The 18,017-nt window shown below is 44.1% G+C and overlaps 2 protein-coding genes and 1 non-coding gene across 5 annotated transcripts in view; 1 reads left to right on the top strand and 2 right to left on the bottom strand.

The window, feature by feature from the left end:
* Window positions 1-1,719: 1,719 nt before the first annotated feature.
* On the top strand, window positions 1,720-16,342 carry ACAT2 (acetyl-CoA acetyltransferase 2). Of its 2 annotated transcripts, none has more exons than XM_025384240.1 (9): window positions 1,720-2,608; window positions 2,748-2,882; window positions 6,337-6,518; window positions 7,843-7,960; window positions 12,089-12,232; window positions 13,070-13,192; window positions 14,594-14,748; window positions 15,468-15,578; window positions 15,948-16,342. In XM_025384240.1, the coding sequence occupies exons 1-9, from the start codon at window positions 2,467-2,469 to the stop codon at window positions 16,116-16,118; spliced, it is 1,281 nt and encodes a 426-aa protein (XP_025240025.1). In that variant the 5' UTR covers window positions 1,720-2,466; the 3' UTR covers window positions 16,119-16,342. The 2 variants fall into 2 exon arrangements, with proteins under 2 accessions (XP_025240025.1, XP_025240026.1); XM_025384241.1 differs by having other exon boundaries at window positions 1,777-1,971.
* Window positions 15,788-18,017, bottom strand: part of TCP1 (t-complex 1) — an 11,882-nt gene continuing 9,652 nt past the window's right edge. For both annotated transcript variants that reach the window (XM_025384238.1, XM_025384239.1), the window contains 4 exons: window positions 17,752-17,875; window positions 17,206-17,398; window positions 16,939-17,102; window positions 15,788-16,548 (listed from right to left, as the gene is read on the bottom strand). In XM_025384238.1, coding sequence (XP_025240023.1) covers window positions 16,332-16,548; window positions 16,939-17,102; window positions 17,206-17,398; window positions 17,752-17,875 — 698 coding nt within the window. In that variant the 3' untranslated portion in view covers window positions 15,788-16,331. The remainder of the gene's footprint in view (window positions 16,549-16,938; window positions 17,103-17,205; window positions 17,399-17,751; window positions 17,876-18,017) is intronic.
* On the bottom strand, window positions 17,559-17,690 carry LOC112623977. The gene has a single exon (XR_003119312.1). It is a non-coding gene; the product is annotated as a small nucleolar RNA SNORA20 (small nucleolar RNA).

Raw genomic sequence — 18,017 nt, 5'->3', positions numbered from 1 at the left:
CAAGCGATTCTCCTATACCAGCCTCCCCAGTAGCTGGGATTACAGGCGCACGCCACCATGCCCGGCTAATTTTTGCATTTTATGGTAAAAATGGGATATCACCATGTTTGCCAGGCTGGTCTCAAACTGCTGATCTCAAATGATCCGCCCTCCTCGGCTTCCCAAAGTGCTGGGATTACAGGTGTGAGCCAGGGTGTCCGACCTGATGCGCTTGTAAGAATTTAAATGAAGAGGGTCAGTTTAGGAGACTAGGTTAGATGTAAAGATTTCAGACTTGTCAGTATACAGGTGGTGACTGATGCCATGGGAAGGACTGGTATTACCCAGGGAGCTGGTGCAAAGTAGGAGCCTTGGGGAACATGTTAAGGGGATGTCAGAGTAACCCCACAAAGCCTCAGAAGTGGCCAGAGAGTAAGGCGAAAACGGGATAGAATACAGCAAAAGCCACGGGAGGCATTCCTTGAATTCCTTGGACTCAGATATGTTAGGGGACAGGAAACACATTCAAGATAACTGAAAAGAAGAGACTTAAGTATGCTGCTGAGTTCTTAGCAGGGGAGGCAGCTGATTTCACCACTATTCCAGACCCTAAAGATTTCTCCTGAAATTGCACTGTTTTTTGTTTTTGTTTTTTTTTTTTTTTGAGACGGAGTCTCTCTCTGTTGCCCGGGCTGGAGTGCAGTGGCCAGACCTCAGCTCACTGCAAGCTCCGCCTCCCGGGTTCACGCCATTCTCCTGCCTCAGCCTCCAGAGTAGCTGGGACTACAGGCGCCCGCCACCTCGCCCGGCTAGCTTTTTGTATTTTTTAGAGACGGGGTTTCACCGTGTTAGCCAGGATGATCTCGATCTCCTGACCTCGTGATCCGCCCGTCTCGGCCTCCCAAAGTGCTGGGATTACAGGCTTGAGCCACCGCGCCCGGCCAAAATTGCACTGTTATGCAACTTTTTTCCTTCTCTATTGCCCCACCTCTGGGGCGTACACTCTAGTTTATCTTCTCTGATTTATCTGACTCATCCACATATCTCTGCAAAGTCTTAATGTAGGTTTCCAGGATTTAATGATTCTTTCAATCTACTTTAAAGTTCTTCAGGAAGATTCTCCAGGTCCGTCAACCGTTTTCCCCTTCATGACTTTGTGACCAAGTTTTCTTGTTCCACTATCCAGGTGTTCCCAACAAGTTGCTGTAACGGTGGCCCTGATAAGCTTGCTAGAAAGCTCAGAAAAATTATGAACTTTGCCCAGTAAGAGGCTGGGAAGTCAGCAAGGGTTTTAAACAAAACTGACCCCACTTGTTATATGCTCCTTTCACTGTCCAAACGTCAACCAAGGTAACTTTTCACTGTGGGACGTTAAGACGCTGCCGGCGTCCTCACCCCTTCACCGCCAGAGCTGATCTTCGAAGGCCAGAGGGCGCCAGACCCACGGGGGCTCGCACCGAGACGCTCCCAGCAAGCCCCGCACGGGCCGGGCTCTCACTCGAGATTCTCGCCCGTGGGATTCCAGTCCTGGGCTGAACGAGAGTGAGTCTTTTGTCACACCCCACTCTTTACTGTTTCGAAAAACTCTAAGGTTAAAACAAAAAAGCCCAAAACGTCAAGACGGGGGACTCCAACACTGGGGTGTCTAGAAACACTGGGGTCTTCAGAAGCTCTGCACATGCGTCCGAGGTCCCCGGTTCTGCCCGCAGCCCCAGACCCCAACCTCACTGCCGCCGCCCTGTACCCGTCGAGCCCCGGCCCGCCCCGGCTCTGGCCTTGCGCCTGCGCACAGTGGGATGCGCGAGGAGGAGGGGGGCAGGGGGCGGGGCTACCTCAGGTCCCTCCCGTGGCGCGGCCTGTGGGCTGCGAGGAGGAGCCTTGCCTAACTTGCAGGCAGCGCAGGGCAGACGGCGGCAGGAGAAGCGGTTGTGGGCAGGATGAATGCAGGCTCAGATCCCGTGGTCATCGTCTCGGCGGCGCGGACCATCATAGGTGAGCGGCCGGCGGGCCTCGCGCAGAGTCCAAGGCGCCTGCTGCTTCGGCAGGAGCGCCGAGGGCCGGACTTGTGTAGGAGAGGAGCGTATGTGGAGGAAGCCGCTCAGGCCAAGCCTGGAGGACCTGCGGGATCCTTGGAACCCCGGGCCTCCAGCGTTCCCTAACCTGGCGCGACAGCCCCACCTTCTCCTCTCCCGATGTGCGCACTCCGTCCCTCGTGCTCTGATTGGCTCCCAGGGTAGAGCCATCGCGTGGCCTGCGTCTCCCATTGGTTGGTGTAGGAAGGCGTTCTTCTGCGGGTCCCCTGATTGGCCGACTCCGGGAGGCGCCATCGGTAATGCCTATGGCAGGGGCGGAACTGCTAGGTGGTCTGAGCCGGGCTTTGGGCTGGGGTCGGGCTGTCACACAATGGCTGGAAGTCGCGACTTCGTCTCCTTCGTGCCACATGGTTTTCAAAGCCCTTGATCCGCCGGTTCCTTTTGTTTGGGAACCATGGGGCCGCATCCAGTGCTTCGGATTTGGGGAAATAGAAGGGGTACAGCGGCGTCCCTAGGCCGTTCCGAAGGTCGCTTGTCTGGCCCTCGGCCACTGCGAGTCCTGGCACCCACCTTGACCTTTGCTCAGACCAGCAGGTGTGGGAACGTGTGGGAGGAGGGGCACTGCCTCCTCGCAGTGGCCTTGCCAAACAGCGTCATGAGGCCCAGCTGCTCCTGGGTGGTTTCTACATTACCCACAGGTTTGTGATGTCCGCGCTCTCCGCCTTTCTACTGCAGGTTCCTTCAATGGTGCCTTAGCTACTGTTCCTGTCCAGGACCTGGGCTCCACTGTCATCAAAGAAGTCTTGAAGAGGGCCACTGTGGTTCCAGAAGATGTGTCTGAGGTCATCTTTGGACACGTTTTGGCAGCAGGTAACTCTCAGTGATTCCAGGAGAAGTCAAGCTTATTAGAAACAGCCCATAAACACGCGCACACGCACACACACACACACAAACACACACACACACTCCCACTCAAGTTCTTGCCTCCATGCTTTTGCTCAGAGTTCCCTCTGTTAAGATTCCTCTTGTGGCCCCTTCTTCCAGCCCTGTCAGTAGCTTCTATCCAGTTTGAGACTCAGCTTCTTGGCCAGGCAGGGTGGCTCCCATCTGTATTCCCAGCACTTTGGGAGGCCGAGGAGGAAGGATCACTTGAGGCCAGAAGTTTGAGATCAGCCTGGGCAACAAAGCAAGACCCTGTCTCTACAAAAAATAAAATAATTAGCCAGGCATGATGGCCTGTGCCTCCCAGCTACTGGAGAGGCTGCGGTGGGAGGATCACTTGAGCCCAGGAGTTTGAAGCTGCAGTGATTGTGTCACTCACTGCATTCCATCCTGTGTGACAGACTGAGACCCTTTCTCTAAACAAACAAAAAGCTTCATTAATATGCTTTTTGTGAATGAACTTCATTAATATGCTTTTTGTAAATGAACTTAGACCACTGACCTATACTGCCTTTTCATTCTTAAGACGCAGGGCCAGCCAGGCATGGTGGCTCATGCCTGTAATCCCAGCCAAGGCGGGTGGACCATGAGGTCAGGAGATCAAGACCATCCTGGCTAACACGGTGAAACCCTGTGTCTACTAAAAATACAAAAAATTGGCCGGGCGTGGTGGCGGGTGCCTGTAGTCCCAGCTACTTGGGAGGCTGAGACAGGAGAATGGCATGAACCCGGGAGGCAGAGCTTGCACTGAGCTGAGATTGTGCCCCTGCACTCCAGTCTGGGTGACACAGTGAGACTCCATCTCAAAAAAAACAAAAGCAGGGCCAGCCTGATGCATTGGAAAGTATGCCTGCTCCTCCTTATTACCTCAGAGTGTCAGTCATTCACCAAAAACTTATTCAGTTCCTCCTGTGTGCCCCATATTGTGCTTAGTGCTGGGAGTATGGCTCCAACAATACAGGTAAGTTCCCTGCCCCTCTTAAGACTCAGTTCTGAGCTTGGAAAATAGGTGCCACATCATGCCCCTTGCAAATGGGTCATAATACTCCCTAGAGGAATATAACTGAGTCCTGAGAGTGCCCCCATCTTCTGATTCTTTGGGTTTCAACACTCCTAATTAATTAATTATTATTATTATTTAAAGAGACAGGGTCTTACTCTGTCATTCAGGCTGGAATGCAGTGGTGTAATAAATCAGAGCCCACTATAACCTCAAACTCCTGGACTCAAGGTATCCTCCCACCTGAGCCTCTGGAATAGCTGGGATTACAAGAGCAGGCCACCACACCTGGTTAATTTTTAAAATTATTTTGTAGAAGTGGAGTCTCTGTTGCCAAGGCACGCGTGCAGTGGCTGTTCACAGGCACAATCATGGTGCACCATGGCCTTGAACTTCTGAGCTAACTGGGACTACCAGTGCATGTCTACTAAGTTTAAGGCTTTTAAAGCACTGTGCTAAGTGCTTTCCTTTCATTACCTCATTTCATCTTCCCCACAAGTCTGTTATATCCTATTATCTTCATTTTACAAATGAATAAATGAGAGTTTGAGAGGTTAAATGACTTACCAGGGTCACAGTTTGAAGTGGAGCTAGCACTTGAACTTAGATCAGTCTTATTCCTTAAGCCAGATACCTTCTACAATCATGTAACAAATGTTTATTGAGCACCTACTTTGTGCCAGGCACTATTTTAGCAGCTGGAGATAAGCAATGCTCATATCAGACAGAAATTCTCATTCTCATGAAGCTCATAGTATGCTAAATGCTAGCATTATTAATTATGTTAGCACCTCATTTTTTTTTTTTTTGAGATGGAGTCACGCTCTGTCGCCTAAGCTGGTGGAGTGTAGCCGTACGATCTTAGCTCACTGCAACCTCCGTCTCTCAGGTTCAAACAATTCTCCTGCCTCAGCCTCCTGAGTAGCTGGGATTACAGGCACTTACCACCATGCCCAGCTAATTTTTGTATTTGTAGTAGAGACGGGTTTCACCATGTTGGCCAGGCTGGTCTTGAACTCCTGACCTCAAGTAATCTGCCCCGGTTGGCCTCCCAACGTGCCGGGATTACAGGCGTGAGCCACTGCTCCCAGCCTGAGGCGCTGCGCCCGGCCTGTCTTTTTAATATGTATGTGATCCCGCATATATTTTCAGTCTTAAGTAACCTTACCTGTTTTTAGTTTCCAGCCTAATCCCAGATTGATAACATTGTGATGAATATAATCTCTAAGTTTTTGTCAGTAACTTATTTGCTAGTTCTTCCCCACAAACTCACCAAGGAAGGGTGGTAGGTATGAATATATCTGAAACTTGGAATAGAGTAATCACTGTATAGACATTTACCATTGACTCTGATAACAGACAGTGGTGATTGAGAATATTTGAAACTTTTAACTCCATTCTATTCTGTGCTACTTTAAGTAAATTATGTATTTTTTCCCAACTCAATGAAGTCCCGTAGTTGAATTATAAAAAGGTATTTGTGTTTCAGTACTCAGAATAAGAAAAAAAAGGTATTTGTGAATTCTGAGTTTGTATATATCTTGTTATATAACCATTTAAGCATAGTGTGATGGATACAAAGCAAGAACAGAACTGCTTATTGTCAAAGGTTTTCCTTTTTAAGTAACCTCTTTTCTTCTGAAGTGTCTTAAGCCATGATCTTGGGAGCAAATGGCGCTAGTTAGAAACACTGATAATGCCTAGGTTATATCCTGTGTTTATTAGACATAGGTTTGATAATGCTTATTTAAGCCCTATCTTTCTTTTTTTTTTTTTTTCCTTTTTTAAGACGGAGTTTCACTCTTGTTGCCCAGGTTGGAGTGCAGTGGCACAGTCTCGGCTCACCACAACCTCCGCCTACCGGGTTCAAGCAATTCTCCTGCCTCAGCCTCCCAAGTAACTGAGATTACAGGCATGCGACACCACGCCTGGCTAATTTTGTATTTTTAGTAGAAACAGAGTTTCTCCATGTTGGTCAGGCTGGTCTCGAACTCCCGACCTCAGGTGATCTGCCCTCCTTGGCCTCCCAAAGTGCTGGGATTACAGGCGTGAGCCACCGCGCCTGGCTATTTAAACCCTATCAAAAGATGAGGATGACACTTCTTTCTTAAGGTATTAATGACTTCTTTATGGAGGAGAAAGCTTATATCTATGAAATACCTACAGAGCAGCACAAGACAGTATATATTCAAGGGCTAGAGTATGACAGCTGGAGATTGTAGACAGGCCTTTTTGCCTCCAGTGGGCACTTACCTGACCTGTAGGCTTTCAGAAGTGGCAGGTAACCCAACTGGTAATTTTACACACACTTTCACTATGACATTTTGTCTTTCTCCCTGATTGCTAAGAGTTCTCTGTGTTCCTCTGTGTTCCTCTTTCTAGGCTGTGGGCAGAATCCTGTTAGACAAGCCAGTGTGGGTGCAGGAATTCCCTACTCTGTGCCAGCATGGAGCTGCCAGATGATCTGTGGGTCAGGCCTAAAAGCTGTGTGCCTTGCAGCCCAGTCAATAGGGATAGGAGACTCCAGCATTGTGGTTGCCGGAGGCATGGAAAATATGAGCAAGGTAAGGCCTCTCTGATGAGATGGCTTTCACTGACCTCACACCAGGAAACTCATGTCTGTGCCAGAACAGAGTAAACTGATGCATATCAAAGCTGGAACCAGTGAACAAATGCACGGAAATGACAACCTTGATCCCTACTTGATGTGAATTATTCTTCAGTTTGGGTGGGAAATCCAGGTTGATGAAAAAGTTTATCAACCAGTGTGATTGGAATCCAATATACTTTTTCTAAACTATTAATGAAGCATATAATATTTTCTGAATTAAATTCATAATATTAGTTGCTTGAGGTCCTTGGTTTTAAATTTCTTTCCCATTGTGAGTAAAAGGCAAAAAACAAATGTTGCCACTTACCTTCCTGCACGTGACAAGGAGATCCTGGGGACCAGACTGTTTTGACCTTTTCAGGGTATAGAACATGGAAAAGAGGACCACCAAGTGGTGCCCTTCTCCAGTAGGTTTGCCAGGCACGAGTTATTTCACCAAGTTCTATACCTCAAACTGGCATAGCAGTTGAAAGAAAAAGTATATTCCCTCCGTCCTACTGAGGCAGCTCAGGGGCTGAGCAGCACATTCCCTAGATAGAAGCTGATTCAGCCCAGCCATTGCTGAGGTTCAGGAGGAGGCAGGCTAATGGTAGCAAAAATAATCGGAATGATTTTAATAGGATGACACTGACATCTGTGTAGCACTTTACCAGGTGCTCTTGTACATGTATTCACAACATCCCCATATAGGGTAGATGATATCATTCCCAGTTTACAGGTTAGGAAACTGAGGCCCAGAGCCAGCATTCAAATACAACTCTTCCAACTGTAACTCCCATCAATAACTCTTTCCATTCTAATATACCTGCAATTGAGTTGGTGAGAGTTAAGACTGGCCGCTACTCAGAAATCCCTCCCCATCATTTAGTTAGGCAGCCTGATTATTCTCACTGTAGATATCATATCCATTAAAACGGGTAACACATTGCTGGCTTTACTTAAGCCCTTAGAAGGTTTCTTCATTTAACAGATAATTAATTGCCTCGATGGAAAGAATAAATGGGACTCTTAAGGAAACAGGACACAGATGGGTAGTTTTGAGGGAGAATTGGAAATGGGTAGGTAGGAGACTAATGGTTCCCAACAACAGGAAAGATGAAGTCTGCTAATTCCAGGGGTCTTTAGACCCTGGCCTGGCTGAGAACCTGGAACTGGGGAGAAGGGCTGCAAAGGGACCTAGATGAAGACTTAGGAAATATTAGATAGTTTTGAGTTGTGTTCTGGGGAAAAGACTAATTACAACTAAGCCTAAATCCATTTTTATTTCTGACTTCTAGGCTCCTCACTTGGCTCACTTGAGAACAGGAGTAAAGATAGGTGAGATGCCGCTGACTGACAGTATACTCTGTGATGGTCTTACAGATGCATTTCACAACTATCATATGGGTATTACAGGTAAGGCAGACATAGATGAAACTATATTCACTTTAAAAAGGTTAAAAAGACCATATAATAATCTGCTTCTTAGGTGCTTTCGTCCTTATCGCCAGAGACTGTCTTAAGGATTTTTGTATCTCTTCTTTGATTAACTGAAGTGAAGTGAGTATTCTCTTCTTTGTGAACCCTTGATTATCAGAGAATGTTAGAAGTGGGAAGTACCTCAGAGTTCTTCTGGATCACCCCGTCATTTTACCAAATGAAGGAACAGGGCCCACAAATAGTGAGAGGTAGTAACAGAGATAAACCAGTTTTTGTTTTTGTTTTGTTTTGTTTTGTTTTTGATACCTAACTGTATTTTTTGTACTATACAGTTGGGTTATTGGTCATTCATGTTGAAGGGTCCTGTGGTCTAGGTTTAATGGCAAAGCAACTGGGAAATCAAAGGAACTCATTTCTTTAGTATACATGTAAAAGTTAGGAAACAGAATGGACATTTTAGAGTTAAAGAATCAAACCCTGAGGACTTAAGCACCTTGCTCCAATGCTTGCAGCGGTGGTTCTGGTTCTATGTAACATATAAATACGTGAAAAAGGTAATGGGGAAAAGTACAAGATTCCAAGAAGAGGGAACTGTGTGCATGAATGCAAGGAAGGAAGGAAGGGCTTAGAGATATGGGAAGCAGTGAGAAGCTCAAGGCATCTTGGCCACTTCTCAATTTAGAGCCACAACAGAGAAGGCTATGAGAACACAAGCAGACCGTGGAAGATACTGTGTGACCAACTGCCTCAACCATAACTAGAGGTGGTCATTAAAAATGCTGATCCCGAGCCCTTTCCAAGGTGTACTGTGGATTGAATTGTACTCTTCCAGCCTCCAGAACTGTGAGAAAATAAATTGCTCGTTTAGAGGAAAAAAAAAAAAAAACAGCTCAGGTCATGATGGAGTAATTGACAAAGATTAGACTTCCTACTATAAACAAGCATAGAATTTGTGAAAATATATGAAGCCACTGCTTTCAGGTTTTGACTAATACTCATGTAAGACTGAGATCTTGAGAGAAAGGAAAACCCCACTGTCACTGTCTCTACCTGGGACACTTCCCAAACTTATGGAGAGGCAGAGCCTAAGCTGGGAACAGTGGTCTCAGTGATCTGAAGAGGCAGAGAATTTGAGGCTTCTGAGATGGCTGGAGTTTGTGGGGCAGAATAAGGGGGAGAAGAAAAAAAGAACCCCAGAAATCTGCAGAAGGGTCCCCTTAAGTCTTTGATCAAATACTAAACTTGTAGATAACAGCTTATAAGGCCTAGTAGAAAAGAGCTGCAAGGGAGAGGTGAACTGGAGATTTTATAGATGATAGCTTTTATAGGGTGCAGTGGCAGGTGCCTATAGTCCCAGCTACTAGGGAGGCTGTGGTGGGAAGATCACTTGAGGCCAGCAGTTTGAGGTTGTGTAGTATACTATGATTTTGCCTGTTAGTAGCTGCTACACTCCAGCCTGGTCAACATAGTGAGTCCTCATCCAAAAAAAAAAAAAAAGAGGAAGAATAGCTTGGTAAGTAAAGACAAGACATGGAACGCAAAGCAATAACTTTTTTATTTTTTGGTGGAGACAGGGGTCTCGCTCTGTCACCCAGATTGAAGTGCAGTTGCTCAATGTTGGCTCACTGCAACCCCCTGAGCCACCTCAGCCTCCTGAGTAGCTGGGACCACAGGTGCACACCACCATGCCTGGCTAATTTTTTGTACTTTTTGTAGAAATAGGGTTTCACCATGTTGCCCAGGCTGGCCTCAAACTCCTGAGCTCAAGGGATCCTCCTGCCTCAGGCTCCCAAAGTGCTAGGATTACAGGTGTGACCCACCACACCTGACCAATTCTCACATTTGTAGAAGAGAGTTACAAATATGGAAAGAAAGAAGAATGTAGCTTATGGTGTGAGGTTGCATTTTGGAGAACTCAAAATGCAGTATGAACTCAAGGTGAGTGTGTGTGCATATGTAAAATTATAAATTACACATATGGAAGTTTTTACTGAAGAGACCTAGAAACAATGACAAACCATTCACAACAAGCGGTCCTGACACCCAGATCTTCTAAAAACATTTCTCCACTAAAAGGAACTAAGGTTGTTTGGAGAAATGACCAAATTTTCCAAGGCTGGGGAAAAATGCTAAAAAATTCAGGACATGCTCAGGGACATGTCGAAAGTACACAGGAGGCGGCCTCCAGGGCTTCCACTTTCCTGTGGTGGAATTTTGAACAATGTGAGCATCAAGGTCAGTAATGATACTAACGGGTTATAACTGCCCAAAGTTTGAACAATTTGAGCATGCAAGTAAGTAATGATACTAATGGGTTATAACTGCCCAAGTTTTGAACAATTTCAGCATCAAAGTAAGTAATGATAGTAATGAGTTATAACTTGTTCAATAAAATGAAAATGTATGAGTCCATCCTGATATAAATAACTGAATAAATGGGAGAAAAGGAACAGCTTTTTTTTATGGTAAAATGCAATTAATACCTTACCAATAGAAGGAATGTTGGAGTTAGAAAATCATGAATGAATGCTAAAACTAGTGGGTGAAAATATGATGGGGAAGAATATATTTTGATAATCTAAAAAGAGCCTCCCATAAATTATTGATTACTTATAAATGAAAAAATGGTACCTTTAAAAGCTAGAAACCTGGTGAATACCAAACTGTTTTAACCAAGTGATCAAAGATGACATCACCTGGGATAAACTGATTGTCATTTATGTCCTAATAAGATTCACTGAGAAGGCCAGGCGTGGTGGCTTAAGCCTGTAATCCCAGCACTTTGGGAGGCCGAGACGGGCAGATCACGAGGTCAGGAGATCGAGACCATCCTGGCCAACACGGTGAAACCCTGTCTCTACTAAAAATAAAAAAATTAGCCAGGCCTGGTGGCGGGCGCCTGTAGTCCCAGCTACTCAGGAGGCTGAGGCAGGAGAATGGCGTGAACCCGGGAGGTGGAGCTTGCAGTGAGTGGAGATCGCGCCACTGCACTCCAGCCTGGGTGACAGAGCCAGACTCCGTCTCAAAAAAAAAAAAAAAAGATTCACTGAGAAAAAGCATACTATCATTCAGTGGTATACCTCCCTTTTGGCAGAATCTTAATCTAATCCTGAGGAAACATCAGACAAATCAAAATTGATATCCTTAACAAAAGAACTGGTCCGTGTTCTTCAAAAATATCAAGCTTAGGAAGCATAGTCTGAAGAACTGTTACAGATAAAAGCAAACTAGAGAGATTGGTAGTTGAGTACAATGCATGCTTCTTTATTGGCTCCTGGACTGAACAAATAAAGGAGCTAGAAGGACATTACTGGGATAATAGGTGAAATTTGAATGTGGACCAAAGATTAGATAATAGCGTTTGATTCATGTTAAATTTCCTGATTTTTGTTTTGTTTTGTGAGACGGGGTCACCCAGGCTGGAGTACAGAGGCGCGATCATGGCTTGCTGCAGCTTTGAACTCCTAGGCCCAAGTCATCCTCCTGCCTTAGCTTCCCAAGCAGCTAGGACTGCTAGCTACATGGCACACACACCGTGCCCAGATAAGTTTATTTTTAATGGAGACGGAGTCTCACCATGCCCAGGCTGGTCTCAAACTCCTGGGCTCAAGTGATCCTACTGCCTCAGCCTCCCAAAGTGCTGGGATTACAGGTGTGACCCACCACACTTCACCCAATTTCCTGAGTTTTATAACTGTGCTTATGTAAAAAAGTGGCCTTGTTTTGGGGAAGTATACACTAAAATTAAAATTTAAGAGTAAAAAGGCATTGTATCTCCAGCTTTCTCTCAAATGGTTCAGAAAGAAAATGTTAAAGGAAACGGAGGGGAAGTATACTTGGTGACTCTAGGTGAAGGAAATGTCTGTTAAGTTTACAATTATATAGAAAGGGAAGGAGAGAAGTATGACTCCTGAGAGTCTCTGCAACACTTCTAGACCCACTGTCGGTGGCAGGCAGGGCCACCCCACACAGAGCATTGCACAGGCCACCATGAGCCTGCTAGCATGTGTGGTCAGTCAGCGCTTGGTCAAATATGGGCAACTTGATCTATCAAATGCCAGTTCATGAAAATGTTGGTTTTTTGCTCTTTTTCTCCTTTCCCAGCTGAAAATGTAGCCAAAAAATGGCAAGTGAGTAGAGAAGATCAGGACAAGGTTGCAGTTCTGTCTCAGAATAGGACAGAGAATGCACAGAAAGCTGGCCATTTTGACAAAGAGATTGTACCAGTTTTGGTGTCATCTAGAAAAGGTGAGTATATCATAATGGTTTAATTAAACATCAACCTATTTATAGGTAAGAGTAACATCTAAAAGAGTAATACGTAGGAATCTTTAGAAATTATATCTTAGTTATATTTTTCAGGTTGCAAAGATATGTCCTGGATACATGAAGGTAGGGAGGGGGTATGCTGGGTTTACAGGACACGGTAACATGGGAACTGTGTCAGCACTCAGGCACCCTTGGTTCCAGAGTGTCCATGACTGCTGTGCACATACAGCAGGTTTCATGAGACACTGGAGCACTGGCGCATGGTTGTTAGGAAGCACCAGCTGACCTGTTTCCTGTATAGGCTCAACCTCCTCAGAAGTGGACACCCATTACTTGTCGCTGCTTCTGTGTGATCTCCCTTTCCCATTTCTAAAGGGTGGATCTTTTGGGGTCACTTGCTATTTTCTAATACAGAGTGCTTCCATCAAGCTCCCTTATTGATAACTGACATCTCTTATGTCCAGCCAGCAGTGCAGGATTGACTTTGAGACTCCCTGATCCACTCACTTGTAACCAATCAAGTACTATGACCCAAACCATAGCAGAATTTGGCACAAACAGGTCCCTGGTAGCTACTTTCCTCAGGAAGGCCTATGGATTTGGAAAACACAGGTGTCTTATAAGGACATACTCATACATTGTTTTCATGTACAATAATTCTTGTGTGTACTTTCCTCCTGTTGTAATCAAAGTGGTTATATATTAAAACTTTTCTGCTAAATATGAATCCTCATGTTTCATGTCAGAGAAACCCACCATTCCCAGCACACTTCTGTCCCTGGACTAATCTTGAGTAATTGGTTTTCCTTTGTTTAGGTCTTATTGAAGTTAAAACAGATGAGTTTCCTCGCCATGGGAGCAACATAGAAGACATGTCCAAGCTAAAGCCTTACTTTCTTACCGATGGAACGGGAACCGTCACCCCAGCCAATGCTTCAGGTTAGATTTTCTGAAGGAAATACTTCATCTGGGAGAATACTACGTTCTATAAGGTCTACCAAGTGAATATTTTTCTCTTTATTTATTTATTTTTTTGTTTGTTTGTTTGTTTTTTTTTTTTTGAGGCGGAGTCTCGCTCTGCCGCCCAGGCTGGAGTGCAGTGGCCGGATCTCAGCTCACTGCAAGCTCCGCCTCCCGGGTTCATGCCATTCTCCTGCCTCAGCCTCCCGAGCAGCTGGGACTACAGGCGCCCGCCACCTCGCCCGGCTAGTTTTCTGTCTTTTTTTAGTAGAGACGGGGTTTCACCGTGTTAGCCAGGATGGTCTCGATCTCCTGACCTCGTGATCCGCCCATCTCGGCCTCCCAAAGTGCTGGGATTACAGGCTTGAGCCACCGCGCCCGGCTTTTCTCTTTGTTTATATACAAAAGTACTGTTTTTTTGAGACAGGGACTCACTCTGCCAGCCAGGCTGGAGTGCAGCAATATGATCTTTGCTCACTCGCAGTCTCAAACTCCTGGCTGGGCTCAAGTGAGCCCCTGCCTTAACCTCCCAAGTAGCTGGGGGACTACAGGCATGAGCCACCACACCCAACTCATATTTAAATACAAAATTATTCTTAAAACAGTTTAAGGAAACATATCATTTCTCTGTATTTGATCATTGACTTAACCTATACTGAAAGAATTAATTTGGTTTTTTGACATCCCAACTAGACTTGCAAATGAAGAAGTAAATTAGGGAACTTAAGTTTATCTACCTTTGTATTTTTCCAGTACCAGAAACTCCCAATACTTCCTTGTGAGGCCCAGGCTTATTCTTCCATTTCCTGTCAGAGATCTCTCCTCCCCAACTGCTGTAATTTTTTTTTTTTTATATATATAATTTTTTTTTTCTTTTTTTTTTTGGAGACAGAGTCTTGCTCTGTCGCCCAGGCTGGAGTGCAGTTGCGCAATCTTGGCTCACTGCAACATCGGCCTCCCAGGATCAAGCAATTCTCCTGTCTCAGCCTCCTGAGTGGCTGGGACTACAGGCGCACGCCACCACGCTGGCTAATTTTTCTATTTTCAGTAGAGACAGATTTCACCATATTGGCCAGGCTGGTCTCAAACTCCTGACCTCGGGTGATCCATTCTCCTCCACCTCCCAAAGTGCTGGGATAACAGGCGTGAGTCACCACGCCCAGCCCTGACTACTATAATCCTATCACTTTCTCTAGTTGGAAAGTTTTGTGGTCACTCTAATTGCCAAACATGATTTCTATGTATAAAGTCTGTTCAGTTACAGTAAATGCCTTAGCCAACAGGTAAAACCATTTAGCTCATGTCTTCAGGTGGTAAAGACACAGATATGTAACTGCAGTTAATGAGCACTGTAGAAATCAAGTCACTCATATTTTACAGGAATAAATGATGGTGCTGCAGCTGTGGTTCTTATGAAGAAGTCAGAAGCTGATAAACGTGGGCTTACACCTTTAGCACAAATAGTTTCCTGGTCCCAAGTGGGTGTGGAGCCTTCCATTATGGGAATAGGACCAATTCCAGCCATAAAGCAAGCTGTGAGTATAACCCTGTTCCCCTTTATGAAATTTGTCTTCCTGTTAGCCTTAAATGAGCTTATTCATGTAGTTACCTTTCCCTACCAGAAGAGTAACCAAGAGCATTTATTTCTATTTTTGACACAAGGTCTTGCTCTGTTGTCCAGGCTGGAGTGCAGTGGCATCATCACAGCTCACTGCAGACTCCAAACTCCTGGGCTCAAATATTCCTCCTGCCTCAGCTTCCCAAGTTACCTTGAACTATAGGTGCACCACCATGCCTAACTTAATTTTGTAGAGACAAGGTCTCACTATGTTGCCCAGGCTAGTTTTGAACTTCTCAGTTCAGGTGATCCTCTGGCCTTAGGCTCCCCAAGTGTTGAGATTTCAGGTGTGAGCCAATACCCCCAGCCACTGAAAGCATTTAGATCATATGCTTTTTAGGGGAACTGATTCTGTTACATTACCCTTAGATACATGTAACAGATGCTACTGGTTCAAAATTTAAGACAATTTAGAATTTCTAAGGGATCTTTTAGATCACATCCTTAACCTTCTGGATGGAATGGGTATCACTAATGCAAAAATGTGTGAGAATGTCACTGTATTAACCTAAGAACAAACGAAAGTAGCAATTAAGAGATCAGTATCATGCAGCATATTTCATATTTATGTTGACAAAGGATGTTTTGGCCTTTCCACCCAAGTTTAGACATCTTTTCTATGAATCTGTCTTCTAGGTTACAAAAGCAGGTTGGTCACTGGAGGATGTTGATGTATTTGAAATCAATGAAGCCTTTGCAGCCCTCTCTGTTGCAATAGTTAAAGAACTTGGATTAAACCCACAGAAGGTAAAGATGCACAAGTAACCCTGAGTGCTTACCAGTGAATTTCACAATGCTATTTTAAGATACTATCTTCCAGGTGTTGGCCATGTGGGTAATAAAGAAATACTAGTTACTAGGACTGAGTTCACGTATTTTGTTACTTCCCATGGTTTAAAAAAAAAAAAAAAAAAAGCTTACTTGGCATAAAAAGAATAAGGTTACATAGGCAGGGATGAATTTTCACAAAGGTGTAAATTTATTCCTAAACAGTTAAAATGAAAATTTGAGTTTGAAAGGGTAGCATGCTGATACATTAAGAGGATAAAGACAAGTTTAGGATTTTAAACTGTGCCCACAGAAGAATAAACAATCTAAATCTTTTCTCCCCCTTAGGTCAACATTGAAGGAGGGGCTATAGCCTTGGGCCACCCTCTTGGAGCATCTGGCTGTCGAATTCTTGTGACCCTGTTACACACACTGGAGAGAACGGGCGGAATTCGTGGTGTTGCGGCCCTGTGCATTGGGGGTGGGATGGGAATAGCAATGTGTGTTCAGAGAGGATGAATTGCTTCAACTTTGAACAACCTCAATTTCTTTTTAAACTAATAAAGTACTAGGTTGTTATATGTGAAATCAGAGGACCAAAACACAGATGGAAACCATTTCCTATATCACAAAAACCCAAGTTTACAGCTTGTTGTACTTTAATGTGTAATACTTAGGTCAAGGTACAAGACAATTGCATTTAACATTGTTATAAATAAAAGAGACATCAGATCAATCATTAAGGGCTCCAGAGTGAACAGCATCTTCATAACTTCCATGTTTATCATCTTTACTTTCTGGATGTAATTTAATAAGATCATCAATTCGAAGAATGGTAATTGCAGCTTCTGTTGCAAATTTCAAACTCTTAACTTTAACTATGGTTGGTTCAAACACCCCTGCTTGTTTGTTGTCTCGAGGTTTACCATTGCTCAAATCAAGACCAATCCTGCAATTAAGAAAGAACTATTAAAATGGCCGCTTACAACTTAATTAGGTGACCCATTAACTCCAGCATTTCATTCAAGTATTAAGCTTGATTTTTAAGTCAGACTAGAGATCTTGTAGGTTGTCTTTCTACCCAAAGCAGCAGGGAGAGATTAGCAATCAGAGTTGTTAACTAAGGCACACCAGTGCTAATAATTAGTCATTATCCCTTGAATTACAGTGACTAACAACAAATGCTTGCTGTGAAGTTTTTCATGTTAAGTAGTTGACAAGTCCGTTATTTATGTTTGCTGACATGTAACTGACTACTATCCTTTTTAATGGAAACTGTTTTGCAGAGGTTAACAAAGGGCTAAAAAGATGTCTAAAAAGAGGGAAATTGTATGCTTACCATTTTAGATTTTTACGTTCTGGGTTAACCTGAGCCTCATTATGAAAAGCTCTTAATTTTGCAACCAGATCTGTGGAGTCCTGGGCAGCATTAACTGCTAGGGTATTGGGAATAACAAGAAGTGATCTTGCAAACTCTGCAATAGCAAGCTGTTCCCGAGACCCCTAGGAAAAAAGGACAGTTAGGTGACTTCACAAAAGGGAAAAAAAATTAAAGCCCACAGCTACTGCTCTAGGGCCTCTTAAGACAAGGAATAACTGTTCTTACCATGCTGGTTGCATAGTTTTCAAGGTATATGGAAAGGGCTGCTTCTACAGCACCTCCACCGGGAACCACGGATTTTGACTCCAAAACTCTCTTCACTACACAAAGTGCATCATGTAAAGAGCGCTCCATCTCATCACACATGAAATCATTTGCCCCACGTAAGATAATCGATGCAGATGTACGAGCCTTAGTGCTGTTCAAAAAAAAAAAGTGAAATTCTTGTAACAGCATTTTTTAAATGTTTTTTTTTTTCCAATACCATCAATTTCTCCAAAAAATTCTCTTAAAAATAAGTCTACATAAGTGCCCTTAAGTCCTGCCTACAGAGGATATTTAGATACACTATACAGAAACAATGTCTAGTCTATGCAGAAGAGATGAAAATGGTTACTTCATCTCAATTCACAGTGACCCAATGTTATTTTATCCCACGCGTATAACTGCTCATATCACTGTGAGACTACAAGCAGCAAATAAATGGGAAGAAAACCTACTTTTACTTAACAAAATCTGTATAACTTTACAATTTTAGAAAGTAGCTCTTACTTTTTGATTAAGATCAGCTCATCATCACAAATTCTCTCCTGTACCACTTCTTCTGCCTGTCCCAACATTGCAGCTTCAAAAGTTTCTTCACCTTCCAAATTGGCCAGGGTTGACAGAATAGTTGCTATTAAGAGTTACAAGGGATCTGTAAGTATCGCTCTTTCGTGATTTTAATATCCTTTAGACTCAGTAGCATTTGTGATAAAAGTGCTATATTACAAGTTTAGAATTTAGTTAGGCAGCACACACTAACTCCTTTTATCCTA

The sequence above is a fragment of the Theropithecus gelada genome, chromosome 4, assembly GCF_003255815.1.
Source record: "Theropithecus gelada isolate Dixy chromosome 4, Tgel_1.0, whole genome shotgun sequence".
Classification (NCBI taxonomy): domain Eukaryota; kingdom Metazoa; phylum Chordata; class Mammalia; order Primates; family Cercopithecidae; genus Theropithecus; species Theropithecus gelada.
The sequence above is the reverse complement of the archived record's forward strand: the minus strand, read 5'-3'. Positions and strand labels throughout refer to the sequence as shown.